Below are 23,413 nucleotides of genomic sequence, written 5' to 3' on the forward strand. Positions count from 1 at the left end.
AAAAAAGAACTCGGCTCCGCCGACCGTGTCACGATAAGAAACTTGGGCCAAGCCAGGTATGATATGCGCCATACCAGAATGTTTCGAACCCACGGCATTTCGCGAGACCCAAGATGTCAATTTTCCATCTCCCTTAGGAAGTCGAAACAGAATCAAGCAGAATCTATGCCCGAACTGGTGAGAGAGATCGCGTGCTTGGAAAAAAAATCGAATATTTACCCATTTCCAAGCAGCAAGGCTATGTGACTTTCGAGGGCAATACAGAGACATCGAGCTAAACACGCTCGGAAATGATTGGCAGGAGTCGCGCTGTAGCCTGTTTGGCAGCGACTTTACGTGGGAGTAGTTTTAGTCGATGTCGTTGTCGCCGGTGTCCGGCCTCGACGTCCAATTGTGAACTGGAACCTGCGTGATTGTGGAGGAAGTTCGCTTGGCTGATCGCGCGCACCACAAACACAATCGGGACTACTGGTCATCTATGCGGTCTATCGCTCGCTCGCTTGTCTGTCCGCTCGCCGACCATCGGTCTCGTTCCATGACTATGCCCTAGTCAGTCACATGACTCTCTTCGGCCGTCTGAGATCGATTCGCGGAATCACAGACCCAGTCTAGGGATCATCCTCGCAAATCACGGAATCGGTGATTTTTTCGCGCCGAGGGGACGTTTCTCGGTTGGATGATTCGGGAGGAGCAGTCGGACACTCCTTTCTGGATGTCCGTCCGAAGCTCGCTTGGATGGCTTCCAACCACTCTTTATAAGTTATTCGGGACGTCAGTGCAAGAAGGATCTCCGCGAGGCAAGATAAGCATCCATAACGATAAGCCGAGCGAAGAGTCGTTGGCGGCGAGCATGATTAACGTTCAACGCTCGGCCCAAACGGTCGGCTCCGGTCGTCGTGATTCGTCGGAGTGTCATCAAGGTTCTGACTGCTCCACCATTAGTGGATAAGAGCGACGGCGAGCCTACGCCCTAACAATTCGGGAAAGGTGGAGACATTCACGCCAAACGTGTACTCGCCCGGCCATAATTCACCTTCACCCGGTCAGGTACATACATACGAACGAACATATATGCACCATGGGTCGCAAGAAACCGACGGCATGTTCGAGTACGGCGTTTGATCCTTCTGGCGAAGCGTGACGTGACGATGTCTCGTTCTGAAAAGGATATGCTGCAACTATCGTTCCCTAAATGACTCTTCATTTCTCTTAACGATCGACTGCCGGAGTGACCCCCTCCCTGTGTCGTCCCTCTCGCTGACGTTTGCGATGTCGTCTCCGTGATCCGATGTCTTAACATTCAGGCAAAGGCGTAGAGACATTGCTCGACCACAAACGAACGGATGGACGAACGGTGACGACCGGTCAACACAGATAAACAGATAGACCTCCGGATCGACCGAAGCCAGACAGAAATCACAAAAACTCCGGATTCTGCAACGAAGTGTCGTTATGACCGTCGACCGTAAAACTTTAGCCTGGCTTGCGGGTAGTCGTAGTAGTGGGAGGAAAAGGGGACATTTGGGCAAAATTGTTTTTCTTTTTTTTTGTTCGTCTTTTATGATTATTCTTTTCTTCTCGTCGACGAAAAACTTTGCGGTCCAAAGTAAAGAGAAAGAAAATGACGTTTTCCGTGCCGTCTTCTTGTGTGGGGTTGACTGGCGTCCTGGCTGGTCGGGGTTTCTGCTTATTTGCCTGTTCGTCCGCCCGGCCGCTCTATCGCTCGTCCGCTTGTTCGTTCGTTCGTTCGTCCGTCGCTGCCGCCGCGGCCGCTGGCTAGAAAAATTGTGACCGAAGACCTCTCAGTAAGTCGTGGAATGGACCGAAGTTCTCGAGAGGATTCCGTTCATTCGAACTCTTCTCCGACTCGTTCGAATCTTCAGACAATGTTTATGATTCTTGCGATGCATGCAACGATCATCTGTAACCGTCGATTGAGAAAAACATTCCTGCCCCCCCCCCGCGCTTGCGGAGCTGGCGACGCGCTCCACGTGAACGACAGGCATTATTATTCTCTTAAAAGCAGAATCTCGTCGATCATTGAGAAACATTACCAGATCTCACGAATACGGCGCAAGCGGCACGCTAGGGGTCGACTCGAGTGGTGTCACGCTCGCATCGGCAGAAAAACTCTGAGGAAATCCGAGAGCGGACGCTTAGCCTGGTGGAGTTCCTCCGCTCCACGACGGAGGAGACAGAACCTTCCCAATGGCCGTGGCCGATCTTCAACGGCCATTCCAGGGCTCGGGAATCTCTATCGAATATCCATCGAATCTCAGGTCGCATTTGACCGCTCATCAGGTCCCGACGGTCGTGTGAATAAAATAAATTGCCGAGAGTAGATCCACGAGGCCATGGGGTATTCCAAGAATGTAATCTGGTTGGGGGAAGTATACACGTTCATGCTGTCGAACTTTGGATACTCGCGCATCGCGGAAGCAATACTCCGAGTCGCATCGTGCATTCTCCCGAGCCTTCTACAAAAGAATCCGACGTCAAAAACGAGATCTGGTCCCAATTCCCGTCTGGGGAATAAGCCTCTCTGGAAAAGACATCATGATACAGAGTATTAATCCGTCTAGATTCGGGAAACGCGACACAAAACTTGAACCCGATTCCCACGCGTCTCCACCCTCTAGCGTGAAACACGCTCGAGTGGAGCGGTGTCGTCACCCACCATCCCAGAACCCCTTTCGCGATTCGAATACGTGCGTATGAATCTCTCCCGAATATTCCTAGATAAGTGCATTGTGTGCGCAGATTGGTATATGTGTAACATTCGGTAGTGGGCGGCAGCGTCGGGGGCGATGGTCGGCTTGAACTTGTTCACGGTCCAGCGCAACTTATAATTGTGTGTCCACTGTCCTTTGTCCCTTTGTCCCCGTGCTGTTCCTCGGCTCCACCTGTGCTGCTGTGGTAATTGGTAGCTAGCTAGCTCGCTCTCCGTCCGTCGGCCCAGTCACTCACTCACTAACCGTCCGTCCGTCCGAGCGACCGACCGACCAACCAGCCGTCCAGGCACTCAAGGCACGGCGCCGGCTAGCGCTTCTCTGGATGCAGGAGGATAGCGAGCAACAACAACATGTTGGTCATCACCGGAATTCACCGCACGCTGTTCCGTCGTGACCAAAACGGTCAGATGACTTCGTTATCATCATCGTCGTCGACCCCGTAGCGGCTGTTGCCGTCGTCGGTGCCATCCGGCGACACAAGCGACGCTCGCTCGCTATCCTGGGGTTGCATTCCAGTGTTGAGAAACGTCATCCATAGTATTCTCTATCCTGTTCCCGTATCCGCCGGCCGACTCGCTTAGTTAGCCATGTTGCCGCCCCATCGAATCACGGACTTGACAGCTCCTCGGTTTCTGGTTGCGATGCGTTTCCAGGCGGCCGGCGCTCACGGCAGCCCACGGTTGCGGCAACACCATAGGAATCAACAAACAAGTCAGCGGCTAACGATCTCTTGTTCAAGGAACTCGCCGAGCATCTCGAGTTGGCGGCACGCAAACACGCGTGTCCAAGTCGCGTGGCACGCGCATTTTTAATAGAAGAACAGAAAGCAGGGAACGGATGACCGGATAAGTCGACGGTCGGACGGACAAACGGTCGGAAAGACGCCCGTCCGACCGCCCGCCCGCACTCGATGGAAATACTCGTGGTGCTCATTTGGGCGTTCGGTTCTTCGATCCCTGTTTTCTGGGCAGATATTCCTCCATTTCGCCGAAGTTTCTCATGATGGTTGGTGGCTGTGATGATGATGATGGCGACTACGACGGCTGATGGCTCTGACTGGCCGCTCGGTGTCGGTGGAATGGCTGACCGTGACCGGAGCACGGAGCGGCATCGATGACCATCAGTCCGTCATTCCGTCAGCTTTCTAGATATCCGTCAGTCGGGCACCGAGAGAGTCGATGTCCATGTCGGTCCGGTACGGACGCCGATCTAGGCACGCCGCCGTCACCGCCACCTAGTCCAGGGCCGGATTCCGAAGCTTCTTTCAAGTAGTGACCCCAAGAAACAGAACGCCATCGGTGGAGAAGCTGACGCCGCCGCCGTTGTCATTACAAATCTGTCTGACGTCAAACGCTGTTCAGCTTGCGCCCGCCTTCGGTAACTGCCAGCTTATTCAGCTCGAACAACGTTGGCGATGCAACTTGCCACTCTTGTCAAATATGTAGTTCCTGAATGGTGTTCCCTTCAAACTCCTAGTTCCTCTGTCATTCAAAGTTAGTGTATCATCCCCGTTCAGAATCTTCAGATCACCTCAGACACCGATCGAGCTAGGAAATTCCGCTCACGTCGAATTAAAGGTACGAGCGGATTTTTCCGTGCTGTTCGTGAAAACTCTGGCCCATCTGTCCGTCCGAGCGATGAATTGAGTCCGATCGTAGTGGACGATGCAGAGAGGGTCTTCGGGCGAAACGGCCAACTAGATTGTGAGGCCGCCTAATACCTTCCGGAGCAATACGCCCACGCCACGGTCGCGTGCCGCACACGTCTTCTGAATTTATCTGAAACGGCTCGAATGTTTTCTGGGCAGAGATCTGAAAGAAGTGAAGCGACGCCAATGATGGCTCACTGATATATCTTCTGTGACTATTGGCTCGGGCACGGCGGACACGCGGCCGGCACGCTCCGTTGATATCTTGGCGTGGCTGCGAGAACTCACTCGCCAGGTAGCTGCTTGCTTGCTCGCCTGCCTGCCCGGCTGGCTCGAATCGGAACTCGAATGCGGCGGCTTTAGCGACTACGGCGAATCCTGCGGAACGTAAGTCGTGTGCCGTCGCTGGTGCCGTTCTAACAGTGTTGGGTGTGGTCCGCGCGCTATAATTTGCGGATCGTCGGTCCGCTACGGCTTCGGTAACTCTCGGTTGGTTTGCTCGCCGAGATGCTTGTCGGCTAGCGAACTGACCCCCGGATTTGCCAGGGAACAACGAGGCACGACCAGAACGCGCAACAAAATCCACTCACAGAGCGGCGGAGCAACTTTTCTGAGCATGGACGAGGAGAGGATCAGGCGTTGAAAAAATGAGATCGATGGCTAGGTTTGATATCGGGATTCCAAAAGTAGTCGGGGGAGTCGCTTCGAGTTTCGAAGTCGCTCTGGGAAGACCTTCGTGATTGTTATACGGCAAAGTTTCGTTCGTTACCAATTATTGATTTTTTTCCGCGTTCGTCCCGCCCGGAATCCCCAAATTATCACTAAAAGTTCTTCCTGGGTTCCGCGACGAAGATCGCCGCCGAAAAAGATTTTTGAGCGGAGGGGTCAAGTTGTAGCTCTCGCCACTTTCAAAATTCGACTACGCGGGGTCTGTCCGCGATCGGGAGTGCATTGACTGGTCCTGAAGCGAGTTGACGAGTCGATCCGGAGACGAGAATTCGGTAATCGCCCGCTTCCCTACTCAACATGTGGTAGCCAGCGAGTGACTTTTTTATTCGCTGTAGGTTCTTTTTTGTCTACAAGAACTCCTTCGACGTGCCTTGCTAAATGTTCTCGTGACCGTCGACCAGATGGCTCCTTGCAGCAGATGAGAGTCCACTCTTTTTCTCCGGTATCGATGCCGCGAGGAAGGACGCAATGGAAGGGTCGAGTTCCGCAAAGACTTCCGTCAGAACTCCGCGATCCCCGCTACTTGCCGTCTTCAGAGCGGGGAAGCTCACCATCGGGTCGAATAGCCTCATCGTCCGCGGTCACTAGGAGCCGCAAACGTACCGAGTCGTTTCACGTTTGTCGTCGAAGTTGTTCTAAGTTGGACGGCCCTCACTCAGCCAGTGACCGGGCAGCAAACCAAGTGGCCGTTTGAAGGGGGTTAATCGAGGATGGACGTCCATTTCCTCCGGAATTGTTATCCTCCCCATCATACAGGAATAAATTATTCTCTTTTTCCTTTCTCGGTCTTCTGCAGCACTCAATCCGGTCAGGCTCGCTGCCGTCAACGTCTTGTCGCTGTCATTAAAGCAGTGGAGTTTCGATCGTCGCCAGCGCTGCCCATACGACGAACAACACAAAAAAAAGAACGAAACGCAGAAGCGACTGCGATCGCGTAAAGTTCTCATCTCACTTAAATAGTTGCATCAACTCCACCCTTCCATTCTTCCTGTTGCTGTGGACCCGATTCGGAAAATCGATTTGAACTCCGTCATCGAGGTCACGGCGGCGGAATACGACACTGCCGTTTTCCACGTGCCACGATCTTAGCTCGGTGAAGTATATCAAGCTACTCCATCAGATTAGGGAAACTCGTCTACATACGCATTCAAGCTAACAATACGAATTCTGTGTTTCGAAGGGGAAAATCCCACAGAATGTCGAGCTCCTGTCGAATCGAGTCAGTGGTTCCGGTTCTACGGTCGGTACAGAGTCAAAGAGAAAGAGAGAAAGATGCTCCGCTGAAAGTCTACGACGACGACGAACAGCGAAGAGGCGTTTCTAAGACAAAGACAAGCTCCTCCCCGAATGTGAAGGGACATCATCACAAGAAGTTTTCATTTCATTCCGTTTTGTTTGCTTTTTTTTTCCTTCATGGACTTCGTTCTCCGCTCCATTTCTTTCAATGAGCTCTCGATAATTGAGAAAACTTGATGCATATCAACCAAGCAATCGGAACGGAGAAATAGCAATGAACGCCGCGCCGCTCGGAGACACCGCTCTTGCGTTACAGGTCATCTGTCGCGATTCGAGCTTACTCCGACGAAGCTCCGATATCAGTGGATGTACTCGCGAGCAGGCTCGCCCCGTACATACGACGGCTCCGAGGTTAGGCTTCCGCGCGAATCCTTGAATTTCTGGGCTATACTTTTTTTATCCCTTGTCAGTGGAGGGTGGCGGCAGCACCGACCTCACCAACAAGTGCTTCACCGGAAACGACGGGAACTATTTAATTGCGACAAAATGCCGCTGGAATCTTCACTGGAGCGTGCCGATAGAATTTTGAAAGGCCGCACTGACGACGCCACCAACTTGGCTGATTTCAAGGTAGCATTGTAGGCTGGACATGAATGACGACGCTCAGTGGTGAAGCTCGACGAATCTGTGATGTCCGCTCGCGTTCACCTGCGCTTCTGACGGCTTTCCCACGGATCCGTCGCCCCCGCTCCTGGAAGCCGCCCTGGACCGGACACCTGCCTCGAACGCACTGAAACGTCATGCACCGATCGCTTTCGAGGGTCGTCCACCGACTATTGCCTATCACCGGCGACAAACGGAGCGGGTGAGCACGTCCGCATCGAGACAACGGTCATGGGAACAGGGACGATTATCCTCCATTCAGCTGACCTCGGAGTTTTATGTATGTGATCCAGATCGGGACAAGTTTGCTACTTTTTTCTGGGCCTCCGATGACTTCACAGTCATGGAAAACATTTCCTCGGCTTCAAATTCGTTATAGCAACGTTCATGACGTTATGTGCCGAACAGGACAATACCAGCGACGACGACGACGTCGTCGCCGCCACCGTAGTACTGATGCCGTGGGGGAGCGCCAATTAATGGTGGTCTTTGATGCGTTGAATTCGGGACATTCTCATGTAGATTGTTCAACACAGAGGGGACGGGAGCGTTGAGCATTGGCTACGAGGACTGCGCATTTTCTTACCACTTGCTTCAGCCACTGCAATCTATTCTCTGGTGCCTCGTTAGAGTTGGCCAGCTGAACTGATCGCGTATTCTGAATAAATTGAATTGATCCGATGTTGTTTTTCTCTCCACGAGGACGTCGTGAGCGACCGGGGGTGTCTTGCTGTCACCACCCAGAATCGACGGCTCGGTGTCCGATGTGTAAGGGCCGAGTAGATAGTGAGACCATTCCGATTCATAAGAGGTGCCCGAAAAGTTGCATGCACGGAATTATCGATCATTTCGGCGCACCGACGCCGACGTCCAGGAGTTCTCTGCTCGTTCGAATGAGGTGAGTCAGGCTCTTTGTTTCTCCTGAATCGCTCTCGCCACTCCAGTGATGGTCGTGAATGAACTCATGCTGAACTTCCACCGATGAGATAAAGATCTTTTTCAGCTTCCCAAAAAAGTCTCCCTCTCTTTCTTTCACATGTTTCTCTCGCTCGTGGACGAAGTTAGTTTGAGGGGAAGCTATTGGTCAGTCAGGCTAATCACCTCTGAAGCGATATCCATCGTCGCTTCGTTATCAGTGTTTATCGGAGTGGCTCCATTGAATTCGTACGGATCGGGCAAGAGAAAGGCTTTCAGGATTGCGATTAGTCTCTTGTCGGCTCTCCGCTGCTTCATAAAAATCATCAAGGGATTCAATGAATGGAAGAGGGGTTCGAAGTGCTCCCCCGGAGCACGATGATGCTAGGAAAGAAGGACGGCGACGACGACTCGCTTCCGAGAGTGAGCTACCAGAGGACCGCCGCCGACTCGGAGCACAACGACCGCCATCAGCAGCACGCGAGGAAAAGCCGCGAGAGGAGCACGAGGGGTCGATCGAGGGACGGGAAAGTGATAGTGAGTAATTTGTACCATTTAACATCCATCCAGAAGAATTCGTGGGGGCTTCGGCATAGAAACCGCCATTATCGAACAAAGGACTCAAGGGAAGTGAAATGGGGTGGCGACATCTCTCAAAAGCTTGCCTCTACCGCAACCATCCACCCAGCAGCAGTGTCAATGGGAGAGCTCCATTCAGAACCATTCAGTGGTTTAAGCAGCGGCCGCAAGCGCCAATGAGTTTCGACTGCAGGAAAATGCCTTTCCAAAAAAAGTGTGAAATTGCATACCCTTTCATTCCGCTGTCTTCCTCGTATCTGCGCAGCAGGATTTGAATTCATCCTCGTAGAGATCGCCGAGATAATTGCCGCTCCCTGGGACCTCGAGCGCATGCGATCTCGCCCCAGCCCGACTGCCTGCGACAACTCTGGATTCGGGAGAAACGTCTCCACGCGAGGAATAAAATCATTTTGATGTCACAGGGTCTCCGAGACGCCCAAGAGGGGCCAACGGAGCGCCAGACCAAGTTCTCGATCTTCTATCATTAATGAGCCGCAGTTTCTGCTTTCGGAATCGTCGTCGACGTCAAGGAATCAGCCATCCATGACGTAGATACGGGGGTCGAATCAGTCGCTGTGGCATGGCATCGGCCGGGAACCGAGGACCTCGGTATTCGTTCCCGATCGCCTCTCGAGAGATCGTCGAAATCGGAATCAAGTTTGGCGTCGGCGGAATTATTCCCGGCTAGGCGTCGGTGAATGGCATAATTGTGATCTATTTCCATCGGTAGCTTTTTCACGTCGATTCTTATCAGCTTCTGAAATGTTGCAGCGTCACCGCCTCCCGACGGACGCGTCCTGCACTTTTTCCAGATTTAACGATTTTCTTCTTCGGGCCAAATTCCAACGGAGCACAATGAGGGAAACCGCGCGCTCTTGTGAGCGTTATCTGGGAGAGCGTCGCTGGAAGTTGGTGCATTGCCGGTGCGAGTTCGCAAAACATTAAACTCGAATGGCCGAAAGGGATCTACCGCTACCCCCGAAAATGCTCCGGCAATTGGGCATTGTCTTTGTGAATGCGGGAGCACAGTCGAGCTCGTGAGCGGCGATAGAAACGCTTTCAAAAGCGGATCGATGTTGCCGTCGCGCTGGCCGACGACGGAAAAAAAAGTCCGACTCCACGTGACCTCAGCATTGTTTTCGCTGGTTGACGCTAAATGTACGCGGTCCTTCGTGCTCCGAAGGAGGGGGTAGGAGGAGGAACCACAGGAAGAGGAAACAGGATCGATGCCACGGTGCGAATAAGAATGGTTTAGACGACGACAGTGGGACCGACAGCGGTCCCCGCTTCCCGCCGCTGTCCAAGCTCGGTCCCGATCCCCTCGTCGTCCGACCCCGGCGCTTGTTAGAAAGCTGGATTCCATGCGAGATCCTTCCGGGACGCTACGAGGCTAATCCAATAATATTTTTCGCGTCATTTCGCAACTACAATTCCAGCGCGCAGGAATCGGCTGGCTTAACCACAAAAGAAAAGTTGGGAAGCGTCCCGACATCTCCCATTCTTCAGAGCCGGCCTAATGGCGCTGAGAATCACCCATGACATCGCAGAGAATGCCACGCCATCAGAGTCGACGGCCAGCGCAAGAAACGGAGCACGCATTTCTGGATGCGCGTTCTTTAGTCGGATCGTCGGATAAAACAGCTGATCACCGTATCCGGCTCTATCACGGCGCGCGTCTCTCCGAAAGCGAGCTTGAGCCACTCACACGAGCCGTATCGTTAGAGAGTCTTGAGATCCTTCCTCGGATCCGACATAAGCCTCTGTTAAGAGACCTCGCTCTCCCCAAGACCTTCGAGTGAGACGATTCAATGGCGAACAAAGACCTAGAAATTCCTTCCTGGGTTCTAGGCCGAGGCGCGTTTCCTCATGCTCCGGTCGCATCGTCGGGATTTCCTGAAGATTGGATCCATTTCCTGCTGACTTGTGCAATGGTCGTCAACAATTACGTGCAGGAATTGAAAGCACATTCGTGGACATAACTTTGCATTGTAGAAACATCATAACAGCCATAACACGCGTTCGTAAGCCGAACTGCCAACAAAGGCTCTAGTTGCCCGCTCGTCTCCAGGCTCGCGTTCTGGTTCACTTACTCAAGACTAGAGCAGGCGACAGGTAACCCCGCTCAGACGATTACCTTGCATCAGAGTTGAATTGTTATCTTTATTTGAGCGTCTTACCGCACCCCAACCATCATACTGATTGAGCCGAAGACCACGTAATCTCTGCGTATAATTGTCTGTCCTTCCTTCTGTGCCCCGGATCCTCCGTTCAACTATGGGTGTAAATTATCGTTTCGAGGAAAGTCTCGCTCCTTGTCGCTGTCACCTCTATCAGTTTGGCTAGAGGATTGGAGCTGCATATGGCCGAGGAGCGGACTGACATAACGAGCGACCGAGCGAGCGCGCTGGCGACCCACCGATGTTGTCTGTTCGTCATCATATCGTTTTCTTTGGAAATGCTCTTCCCGTGTTTTTGGATTTCGGTTTTAGTGTCTGTGAGGAAAGCTAGTAAACGATTGCGCCACGAATTTTGGTGTGTCATCACAGCAAGGGTTGGCTCGCGCGGTTACAGCCCAGAGGGAGAACAGAAGAGGGTCGCTGGTTCCACAAGCTTGTTAGAACTAATTGGAATCAGTGACTGACTGAGTTGTAAAAAAAAGCAGGTCGCTGAAGTTGCTCGCATTCGTCTTTGAAACGCTCTCCGGCCAGCTGGATGATGACCTCGGAGCCGAAGGGATCGGACAATATCACTCGTCGGAATACGAGAAAACGCGGACATTTGTCTTCGAGCTCTTGAGAAGTCACACGGGCTCAGCCGCGACTGCTCCTCGGAGACGGAATCCTCAAGAGTCGTCGTCGGGATGCAAAAGCTATTCCAGTAGGTACTTGCGAACTGCGCATCCACAGTAGTCGCTGAGGTGGTGGACCGGTGCAGGGGAGGAAGAAGTCTCAGCAGCTTCGGGGAACTCTGCATTCGCACGACGACGACGCTTTCGCTCCACTGACAGGGGACCGGAAAGTAAGGGCAAAGATGAGGTCTTTCAAATTCAAATGCATCTCTTTGTTCAGAACACCCCCCACAGAATCTCTCTTGGAGCTAGAGGTTGCTGTCGCTCGGTCGGCGAGGCTGCTCGCCTGTTTTCCCGCTTGCCTCCCTCCTTGCCATTTTATGTATATCCAGGCCAGTCTGTCCGACTGGATCCATCCACGCGCCGATGGAGGCACCGCAGATTGATTCCGAATACATTGGGGATGGGACGGGAATCAGATTGTATGGCTCGATGGAGCTTTTCGCGGAAAATATCGAGGTGTTACGGCATCCTCCTAATTGCACACCTCACAATAATTGTGTCGATAGGTTGGATACCTTAGGGAAGGCGTAAGCAGAGTATATTCCAGACTCTCAGACCGCAAGAGGTCTGGATATGAGGTGGGCTCTCGCTGATTACGGAATACTTTGGATGCTGATGAGATGTTACGAAAGGAAAATACGCCGCCAGCAACAAAGCTCGCAAGAGAGAAAACAAGTCTTACATGGGATTCCGCGATAGGGTTAGAAGCTCAGGTTCCGCGCAGTAGACCTCGCAGAAGTTATGGAGGAACTGGGAGACCTAAAATCGAAAACCCTGTGCGTCCCCAAGACAATGGCAGCGGAATTATTCTTCTTCCCGAGCGAGTCACTCATCGAGAATATGGGTAGATGGGTTGTATTATAGTTTTCTGGATGGCGGACCGATGTTCGCGCAGCATTCCGATTCTTCAGCTCGAGCCGCGTCCTGTCAAGCTAACGCGAAAGTACGCGATGACTGAACCGCTTGTGATCTTCTAAGTTTCGAGCTCGAACGAACAAACGCCTGAATTGTACGTGAGCGATATCTCAGCCTATCGCAGCAGCCGTCAACGACAAACAGCTAAGATTCAGAACTGTGATTCATTCTCGGCTTTTACGGCGACCAGCGAACAGCCGTCCACTGCTCGTTTGACATCCGACGGGCTGTTCTGCAATGTTTGCTCGTCTACGGTTTGCTTGTCACTTGTTCAGTCGCTGGACCGCGTGAACGTCAGCAGTCAGCTCGACCGCCCACTACTAGGTCATTGTGAATTTCGTCCCCGTGTGGACTTGTTGAAATTCAACGACTGTTTTTGCAACGACTATTCGCTTCTCAGCGATTCGTTCGCGGGAGAAACGATCGACACTCGCTCCAGGGATACCAAACTTGCCTTGATACCTCGTCCGGAGGTACTACGTATTCGAATTCGCTCCTCTCGACCTCTGTATTTCGAGATAGGTCCAGAGGGCGTCCACCCCACTCGAGCCGGGAGCGGCGTTTCTACGGTGTGCAATCGGCATCCGGAGCAAAAATCTCCCGATATTTCCTTCTACGGTCTCTAATCACCCGTTTATCGAAGTCCCCGAAATACCCTCGATGTACGAATCGATGTACGACGGTGGACGTTCGACTATTGGAAGAATGGGGAATAGGAACCCGAAGGATCTGCCGCGTGAGATATTGTTTCAGAAACCCGGCCTTAGGTCCATGTATGGCAGTACAGCCCATGTAAAATTTAATAGGTATATACGATTACCAAAGCTCATCGGAGAAATGGCACGTGAGTTTGAGACCCTTTGTGGGGATACCCGACTCACGTGCCCCTCTGAGGTCCTCGACTGTACTCGAAACGCAGTCAGGGTGTCATTCGATGAGTATCGATCAGTGGCCTCGCCAGACAGGAAATATTTTCCATTTGACCATTGAACAAGCTTCCTCAGCGACGCAAGAGATTCTGACGTCTTAGGGTTGGTCGATATTCTCGCAAACGGAGTCGAGTATGTTTTTCCGAAGGAATATGACATGAGCCATTATCACCGACCGTCGGGGCCCTCGAGGAGGCCAGCCGGGACCTCGTTTCGGGATCCCCGGGTCCACAAGTTTGTTCGCCAGATAAGCTGCGTTTCGAGTCATGGTAATTATCGCTCTCGTGAGGTGAGCTCCCGGTGTCGCTTTGACCAATAGCTGCGTCCGGTTGGAAAAAGTTTAATGGACACTTTGTATTACGGTCGACTCCATTAAAGGAGACATTATGCTCGCTAAGTAAGGCGTGTTGCGTCCAGACCTTATCAAACCACGCTACGTCAATGATGGTCGCCCGTGATCCGTCGGGTAATTTGCTCAAAGTAGCTCCTAGCCCTCAACAATAAGTGGCAGATGAAAGAAGAGCGTCAACATGAATAGCGGCTGGATTTTTGTCTTAATCGTATCTACGAATGACGTCTCGGTAACCCCCTTGCATTGTCGCCGAGATTACGCTCACCTCGATGTGCGCTGAAGCGGTTCTTCGCGAAGCCGGTGCGCGCGGTAGTCTCTGACCACCGAGGGGCTGCTTCCGGGCCAGACGTCTGTCCCCGAAAATGTTTCGCAGTCCCCTCTGCGTAACTGCGTTCGAGTCTCGTTCGAACGGGGGCACGCAAAGATCACGGGAACCTTTCTCTCCTCGACGCAGACAAGCCCGAAGGTTTTTCGCACGGAGAGTGGTATTAAGAACCGAAATCCTGCACTCTGCTCCGGACATCAGGCCCGATTCCGCATCTTTGCAGGTTGAGCAAGCCGCTCCTGCGGGAGCTGGCACCGGGAATTCCTCTGCTAGCACTTCATGCTGAATATGCGCACGTGCCGCCCAACTCCGCGGCGAGGGAAGCCCATGCTCTCGGAGTTCGAACTCGGAGAACTCTCTTTTCGTGATTTACGTCTCTGGCACCTGCCCTGTTCTGGGCCATCTTTGTTCCCTCGGCGACAAAGCCACTTCCGGGCCATTGTGCTTCCCATAATGGACTGTGAGTCTACGAGACGCTTCTTCGTCAAAGCATACTGACAGCCTGCCTGCCGTCGGTTTCTGCGTCCGTCCGTCGGTCGCTCGGCAAACGGAGAGCGAACATTCTTACCTGCTCATGGTGAAGGTTACCTCCGTAAAAGCCCAGTTTCTCATTTCTGAAAACCTGTGGGAACCTCCGGCGGGATTGGCAAACTCGCTCATTACTGTCTCAATGAGTTCAACGCTCGGCGATATTAAACAGCGATACCCCGACGCTCGACGGAAGGATTCGGGAGTCGCCAACAGATCACAACTAACATACTGTTGATCGATTAGGCGACGCCGAGAAGCAGATTGCTCATCTCGACTTTGCAATCTCGAAATTCGGGGGAAATCCTCCGCTTCGGTTTGCGGTGCGGGAGCTCGGGTGCCGAGTATTCAACCGTGATACATTCCTACTAGAAGCATATCATGCCAGCGGACCCAAAAGCGCAAACTGTGCCAAAGGACCATTGGCGTATCCAGGGTTGGCGTTCCACGCTTAAGTCCCCTGCGAGGGACATTTCTGGCTATCGATCCGCTCCTCGCGATACGAGCGAGCGATTTATACCATCGAACGAGCCGCCCTGCACATCCCGGAACGGGCCGGGCAACAATCGTGGAAGCTACGTTCTGACAGGTTCCGCAGGCAGGGGTTTCGGATGGTCCAAGATCCTGCGCGAAGTTTTCTTGCACATCGTCTCGGGGAATCCCACGCGTTGTCGGGTAGCGACGTAGCGACTTGGCGTATTGATATAATTCACCAAATCGCAACCTCTTTCAAGCGTAGGAATATCCCCTGATCGGGGCCCAGCCACGGACGGAGAGATCTTGGCCATCCCTCTTCGATTCCCAGGGGCAAGCTTCAGAGATTCTTCCCAGAGCGTCATCCAGCATCGCAACGCCGGAAATCCGGATTAGGCAAGCCTAGTTCCCGCTTGGCAGGTTAGCCCAATCGTTTTCCCAGACCTGGGCAAGCCGGCTCCCGGTGAAAGGGCGAGCACGACCTATCCTCCGAGGAGGGGAAAGAAGAAAATGAGTGCGTGGTGTTCCCTCAATGGTTGGGCCGGCTAGCTGGATAGCTAGCTAGCTGGTTGGCCGATGGTTGGCTGGCGGGCCGGCCGCGCGTTTGGTTGGACAGCCGCCAGGGCGCGATAGCATCGTCGTGCGCCGTCGCCGGCTCGACCAATAGCGTTCGTGAGAGAGCTAGGACGACGTCGGGATTGGCGCACAGCGAGCGAGTGTCAGCCCTTCGTTGGGTCTTCGGCCGCTGTGAAAGGCTGGCAGCCGCGCCTTTTCAAAAGACCTATTCAGATTCTCGCTATTCATCGGTATGAATGGTTCGCGCCGCTAAGGGGAGCGCCTAAGTGTTTTCCAACGAAGATAACGGTTTTCCCTAGGCTCCTCCGGCCACAGGAAACTGTTTGCCGATTTCTGCATCGGCTCTGTTACAACTCATCGACAAACTCAACCTGGAAGCAGCAGAAACAAACACGCACGTGCAGGAGCACGAATCCCCCGACAGAAATCAGAGGAAACTAGACTACAATCCCTCGAATAGCGCCGGATCCAGCAGTGAGCGCCAACGGAGACGAAGAAAACAAGCCCGTGACATCGGCGGCAGCAGCAGCAGCACAAGGACGCGTTAGAGTGCCAGTCGAAGGGAAATCAGAGTTTCGTTGCGACGATCGCCGAGCTTGACGTCTTGGTCATCGCCCCCGTTGACGTCGTGTTATCTGGCGAGAGATCTCGGCTGTGTTCGTGTTGAAACTTCCAGCGGTGGTGGTAAACAGTTCGAACATCTCGTGTGATTGTGACTGTGCAGTGATTTCGCCTTGAGTCGATCGGTATTTTTGTTCCGCGCCCCTTGTGTTCGGAAGTGACCCGGACAGAAAGAATCGGCATACGTTGCGATAGCAGCTGTAGGAAGTGGATTTCGGACGACCGGTGATCTCGAAGAAATTCCCGGTGGGAGGGACTATAGAGAAGAAGAAAAACTCCGGCATCAGCAAGAGCAGCTACAATCGTTGAAGTGCTTCACGACAGTGTCATCACGACCAATCTTCCTAGCTTCGGATAAACTTCGTCGGAGATCGGAAACAAAAAGGAAAATTATCATCAGACTCCTAGTCAGTCAGTCAGTCAGCCAGGCAATCCGTCAATCATTCAATCAATCGACCGATCAAGGAATCGATCAGTCAGTCAATCATCCCACCCGCCAGCGTAAAGACGAAGAAATACAACTTGAACGTGTGTGTGTGCCTTCGAAGCCTTCTGCAGAATCCCAGAGCGGGGTTCCGGCTCGGTGTTGTTGAAAGCAACGTTACGTGGAGCCTGTGCGAGCGAATCCGGAAATCTCTCGCAAGAGGAAAAGATCGAGCTATCAATCGACCGCAACACCACATCATCAGATAAGCTTAGAGCCACTCAAAGTTGGCGGCCGCCGCCTCTCTGTCTGCTCGGTTGGATTAACTCGACTGAAGTTGGAGGACGAACGCTTAATCTCTGAGCTAGCTGCTCAACTCGGCCCACCCAGCCGGTAACTGGTAGTTGTTGTACTGCTGCTGATGGTGGTGGAGGTAGTGGTGGTGAGCAGCATCGGCAGCAGCAGCAGCCGCCGCCGCCGCCGCAGTAGTTCCCAACAGTCTATTGGCTCCACTCGACGCCGAACTACAAAAAATCCACGATTCTCTCCGACCGAGAGAAATAGAGAGACATCGAGCGGGAGCAGAAAGACCGGTGTCGACAGTTGAGTACTCTACTGGTCTTCGTCGCCAGCTCGAGGAAACTCGGGAATCAATTTAGCCGATACCCGGAGCCCAAACCCCAGTAGTGGCCGCAGCAGCAGCAGCAGTAGCCGAACCGGAGGAGCGAGAAGAAGCCAGCAGTATTTACCCCAACCTTCACAAAAATTCGCGACATACACACACACACATACTCGAACAGAGTGAGAGGGTGAGTGAGTGATGGTGATAGAAGGAGATCAGTTGAGCGAGCAAGAGAACGAGCTGCTGAAGTACTGCTCCGCCTGATCGTCATCGAACATTGAATGTTCATCGTGCTGCCAGCAGATTTTCGAAAGTCAAATCCGTATATACTGCCCGCTGAAGACGACGACGGTGCTCATCGCGAAACATCGCCGTCGACGCAGAATTCTTCCCTCCTACTCTGAGTGAGCTCTCTCCGTTCGAAAGCCTTCGGAAGAGCGAAGTGCTTTGTCGTTTTGTGAGCAAGCAGCTTCAAGTTCCCGAACAAAACACACCTCTGTGACCGGCGACTCCTCAGACGACGACAACGACGACGACGAACAGAACGCTCTCGGCTCCACGGTGCTCACCAGAAGCTCTGTTGAATACAAGTCAAGCAGCAAGCATAAAGCGAGCTCGTGCGCTCAAGAGTTTGCCCGATGGACACTGTGTGATCCGCGGTAATTCGACTCGCGCCAACCATCCTTCGGTCGTCGTGACGAGCTAGCAGAAGCGAGTGCAGAGAAAATTCGGAGAATCATGGCATCGACATCGAGTCCACCTGCATGGCAACAGTCCTGGCCCGCAGCGCACGACGCCAGCGGGCCGTGCCACTGTCAGTACTGCGCCAGTGGAGGATCGTGCGAATCGTCGCATCGAGATCATTACTACAACGATCGAGCGACCCGTTCGCCGCCGCGGGGCGCCGGCGACAACACTCAGGACATGCACGGCGATGATATGCGCAACACTCCTGAGCACCGCGGCTCCAGTCTACAGTTGAGCTTGAGTCAACCGATCGACAGGCTGGGCCTGATGGGGGCCGAGCGGCTTCCGGGCGACTCGCGGGCTGGATCTCTGGAGCAATCCCGACAACAGTTGTTCGAACGACAGTTCTTCGGAATAACGGAGTCCACAGCGGAGGCGCTAAAACAGATTGGGCAGCCTTCTCCAAGTTCACCGAGTCAAACACACCTGGGTCAGGATTTCATGTCCAGAAGTACTTACCAGCCCGGGCAAGTGGCTCAGCGGGCGAGCACCAAAAAAGACGCCGATAGGGTTCGTAGGCCTATGAACGCGTTCATGGTGTGGTCACGTGGGCAAAGGAGGAAGATGGCACAGGAGAATCCGAAAATGCACAATTCCGAGATATCGCGAAGGCTGGGTGCCGAGTGGAAGCTGCTGTCCGAGGCAGAGAAGAGACCCTTCATTGACGAAGCGAAGAGACTTCGAGCCGTGCACATGAAGGAACATCCGGATTATAAATACCGACCAAGGAGAAAGACAAAGACGTTGATGAAAAAGGAGAAGTATGCCGCTCCTACAGCGCCTTCGGTAGGGGGTCAGGGTGGCCCCACGGACTCCGTACTGCAGCGCAATCCGATACAGGCCGCCAATCGGCTCCCAGGGATCCAGAACAATATTATGCCTCTCGCAGACTCGACGTGCGATTTCTACTCCCCTGTGGGTACCTATACGCCTCAAGGCTACTCTCTGACGGGCGACTTCTACAACCAAATGTATCAACAGTCGCAAATGAACCCTCTGTACCAGCGCTACGACCAGTACCCTTGCCCAGGCTACGGATTCGGCTACTCTACGCAACCCGGCACGCCGGGTCAGCAGAGTGTTCGGAGCGACGACAGCGGAGCCGCTACTCCAAACGGCTCCCCAGGCTCTACTCCAGGTTCAGTCAACCTCTCCGGAAGCTCCTCGGGAGTCCTATCCGGGATTCCGGCCGCTTCTGGATCCTTGTCCGGTAATATAAACTCGAACCTTGGTCTCAATCTCGGCTCTAACTTGGCTTCGAATCTGCCTGGTCTTGCTGGTGCTGGAGTGGCTTTGAACGGTGGTGGTAACGGTGGATCCGGTGGTGCGGGAGGTGGAGGTGGTGGAGGAGGAGGTGGAAGATCGGCTCATACTCCAACGCTAGGGCTTTCAGGCCAACCGCCCTCCCCGGGAACCTCGATGGCCAGTTCCGTCGGACTCGACCTCAGTGGGGCCATGTCGGCAGCTGCCGGAAACCTGGCCAACGTGGCTCGAAGATATCCGAATGGGACCGACTTCAGAGATATGATGTCCGCCTATCTGCCTCCCGGTCATCAAGGAACAGCTGAGGCTGGTGCTCAGTCCTAGGAGACAAAGCGTCATTTGAAAGACTTTCGTTTTCGGGCTTTCGACTCATCGAGACAACATTGAAACAGCGAACGATCCCGAGTGCGTCTACCCTTAGCTATGACTGTTCTGCCTTCGTTTCCCTCGCTCCCCCATCCCCGTCCCTCCTGGGTCCTCGTTTTGTCCAATCTTCGACGGATCTCCGATTCCCCTCAAAGCTTCCCCCTTGATCTAATTAGTCTTCCTCTTCCCTCTTCTTCGAAAGATTCTTCCGTTGAAAACTTTCCTAGAATAGCACCACGAACGAAGCATTTTCCTCTCGAAACCAACACTTCAAGCAACAACAACAACAACATCAACAAATCCAACCACCACCGCAAGCTGTACAGTTCGATGAAGGTAGCGGATCTTATCCACGCAAATGAATCGAAAGCAAAGAACAACAACGGTGACAGCAACTTGAGAATCAACGCAATTCGGATTTTTTCTGCAAGTCGTTGTACCTTCATATACAATAGCATAAATACGAGCAACATCCATGAATATATATATACTAGATAGATAGATAGATAATTATAATAATGGTGTCATTGTTCGACTGCGAACGGTCGGACCGATCAGAAGATCGACGGGATTTATTAGCGGAAATCTTAGCGTCAGTACAGCTCTTAGGTAACCCCGAGTAGAAACTAGTATCAGTAGCTAGAATCTATTCAAGACTGTTTAGGTAGGGCAACAAAGATGACCTACAGGCACTGGGAAGACATTTTGTGGTGGATACGCCTCCCTTCGGGAGACATAGACAGGCAGGCTGTTCGACTTTTCGTAGGTAGCACAGTCTGTCCGTAAGTCGTCCGGGAGGCTAGCAATCATACAGCTGCAATAAAAAATAAATCTTCATCTGCGCATGCATCCAAGACGAGTTCTTCAATATTGGCCTTGTCCGAGGCGGATTCCCATCGGTCGCACCGAGCCACCGACCATGGGACCGATCGACCGACCGTTCAAGCTCTCATTTCATCTCCGTCCATCCGGCGCGGCGGTCCCGTTACGGGAAAGGTTACATTTGTGTATCGTAATTACGGCGACTGTGTGACGAGTGCAAGGAGTGTATTAAACGCTGTCTTTGATTAAGCTTCGATAGTATTAGGGGCCTGGAAGGCATCGGACCGGAAAGGATGTTTTACGGAATCAAACTGCGTTCTGCGGTTAGCCAGAACGGACTCTGAAGACAGAAAAGGTGCAGGTGGAGAAGACCAAAGTGGGAGCGACGGTATAAATATTGAGAGACGAACGAAGGAAGGTGGAAGGCCGATGATTATTGATATTAATAAAAATAATATTATCATCATGGCTGTAATGAAAACATGATACAAACGAGGAGAGAAAGAGTTTAATAACCACCGAAAGGAGACAACGATAATGAGGAAAGGAATAAATGAAAATACTAATGTCAATACGAACATCCTCGTTCTAATTTTCGTTCGGAAACGGAAGTTCACTGTTTGAAACTTCCGGCTGGATAAGAGAGACATATAGATAATATAGATTATAAGATCATGAGACTGCCGCGTTTGATTGGTATGCGAGCAGACAGGAGATACATACCGCGCGACAATCCACAGGCTCCGGGTACTTTTGGTTAGCTTTTTCTCCTCATAAGTAAAAAAAAAAATTTTCGCCTCCTCTGTTTGTTTCCGCAGCGATCGATCAGCGATTTGTACTTCCTCGGTGTCGAATGCCTCGAGCGCATGATTCTTTTATTGCTGCTAGTGATTTATGATCCAGAAAGGTGTTGACTCCGAACAACACTGCTAGACGGATATTCGCCGCGTCACTTCTTGCACGGGCAGCCCTGAAAGATCTGGGTGTGTGGTCCTACCGGTTTTGCCGAACATCCAACCTTAATCCTCTACAAGATGCGGGTCATTCCTCCATTCCATTAGTTTATGCGCTTATCCAAGCATGAGTTGTGTGGCTTCGCGCTTTACTCTCCTGCCGGGGAGTCCGGTACGTCATGACGGGGGATGGAGTCCACGATCGTCTCCTCCTCAAAGCGAATCTGGAAAGGTTAGCGGGAAACAATCTGCCTTATGAAGAAACCGAGTCTCGCCAGCCAGCCAGCCTCCCTACCTCCACAGATGCTTGCTAATGTTGATAATTCTCCATCCACCAGGAAATGCCGGCGAATTCTACATGTGAGAGCGCAAAGGAAGCAGCATTCTGTCTTTTTGTTTTAGGTATCGCAGAAAACAATCCTAAGGACCCCAGAACTACGCAACCGGCCAGCCACAAGACAAGTCCACTGAACGGTCGGCCCGCCTTCCGCCGCAGTACTTGCGTCAGTCAGACTTCCTATCCGCACTGGATTGCCGAAAGCTTTTCTACAAGCGTGCAGTCATTCCCATAAATTCTTCGCTGACATAACAACGGAGCGAGAAGCAAAGGAAATCGCTCGGCTCGGTTTGTAGAGACTACTAGCGCCATCTTACAAGGGGACTCCAAATAACAGCGGAAAGAATGATTGATGCCGCAGGCTTCTCCGATCCGCGAAATCTCTCGATACCGCATAAGCCGACGTCAAGGATCTAGATTTGGACGGTGACTCGGAAACTCAAGAACCTCGGCATTTTTCGCTTCGGCCTCGACTGGGATGGAGAAAAATTTATCGGTGCCCCCGGATATTCCATTGAGGGGATGATGATGCTACGATAAATACGAATGCTTACCAGAGACGCTGAATGGCTGGACATTTTTGTCGCCAAAACCGAACAGTGTTCGGACGGACAATATTGGGAGGGGTGGACATCAGAACCGGACAATTTTACCCTGGTTTCATATCCTTTTTTTTGGGTCCAGCCTCCTCGATGTGCCTGATTAGCTCATTACTGGCGCACAAGGACTCGAAAACGTCGCTATCTTTCGATAGCAATCGAGGCGGGGGTCGAGTTCGAGAAAAAACTTCCAGCTCCTCTGGTGAGCGGCATCGGTCGCCGTCTCGCCGAGCTGACAGCTCGATCTGGACTCCGTCGCTCGATGGACTCTATTCCGCTCGCATGTCGATTTGAACCTCTGAAACCGGACAATCGCTCCGAAAAGGCGGGCATCTTCCCCGTCACGGCCCGTAATCGGACATTTTCCTTTTTTGACAGAAAACTGGACAGTCCGGCTGGACGAGGACCTATCCGGTCATATAGCGTCTCCAATACCTACTGATCGGAAATCAGCGACCGGCACTGATGCATATACGCGTTGAATCTCAGTAGATGATTATACCACATTTGGGATCTCGGCGGCTGAAAGTGTATTTCGCGCTGTAGATAATAGCTAATGCATCCACGAATCACTCGGAGGGTTGACAGCTTCATTGTCATGCGGATCCCCGTGTTTGAATGCTTATTATCGCAGTAGGCATTTGCTCGCAGTCTTACTCTCAGAGAATCAGACTCGACCGCACTCCCACTCCCTGAGAATCAAACTTGGGGACACAGGTTCGTTAACGAGGCGCTATAACACGATGTCTCTTGTGATGCCTCATTCACTTCGACATGATGCTCCTCATCCACTCTAACGTGATGCTTGTACTACGGATTTCAAGGCGGCTATGGTAAGTTCAGGTTTTGTGTCGACCGACGTTAGAAGGATGGAAGGATATCTTGGTGCAGGAGACCTCCATTGCGGAACTCGGACTCTCGATGAAACTCATCCAATCATCTGAAGATGTTCTAAGGCACGTTCGTCGGTCAAATAATCCGGAGTCGGAGACCTCTACATTCCAACTGCGGTACTTTCGACTGGATCGTCCTTCTTTGGGCAGCCCTTGTGCTCGAATCCGGAGTCCGCGGAGATTAGCCGCAATACAAGATCTCCAATATTCGGCGAAGCGGAATCGATCTCTCGATTCGTGAGGATCACCGATTCCATCTAGATTCGGGGAAACGGGAGATCACCAGCCATCGAAGAGTAGGGTCAGCAATGAGC

At 52.5% G+C, this 23,413-nt stretch overlaps 1 protein-coding gene across 1 annotated transcript; it reads left to right on the plus strand.

Moving 5' to 3' along the window:
- The first annotated feature begins 17,857 nt into the window (after positions 1 to 17,857).
- On the plus strand, positions 17,858 to 19,639 carry LOC114828223 (transcription factor SOX-1-like). Its single transcript, XM_029111462.1, has one exon. The coding sequence runs from the start codon at positions 17,858 to 17,860 to the stop codon at positions 19,451 to 19,453; it is 1,596 nt and encodes a 531-aa protein (XP_028967295.1). The 3' UTR covers positions 19,454 to 19,639.
- The last annotated feature ends 3,774 nt before the right edge of the window (positions 19,640 to 23,413 follow it).

This window comes from Galendromus occidentalis, unplaced genomic scaffold (assembly GCF_000255335.2).
Source record: "Galendromus occidentalis unplaced genomic scaffold, Mocc_1.1 scf7180000077442, whole genome shotgun sequence".
In the NCBI taxonomy this organism is placed as follows: domain Eukaryota; kingdom Metazoa; phylum Arthropoda; class Arachnida; order Mesostigmata; family Phytoseiidae; genus Galendromus; species Galendromus occidentalis.

Bases quoted from the DNA above. Each gene is read 5' to 3' on its own strand.
- LOC114828223 (XM_029111462.1), top strand. From the start codon at position 17,858: ATGGCATCGACATCGAGTCCACCTGCATGGCAACAGTCCTGGCCCGCA.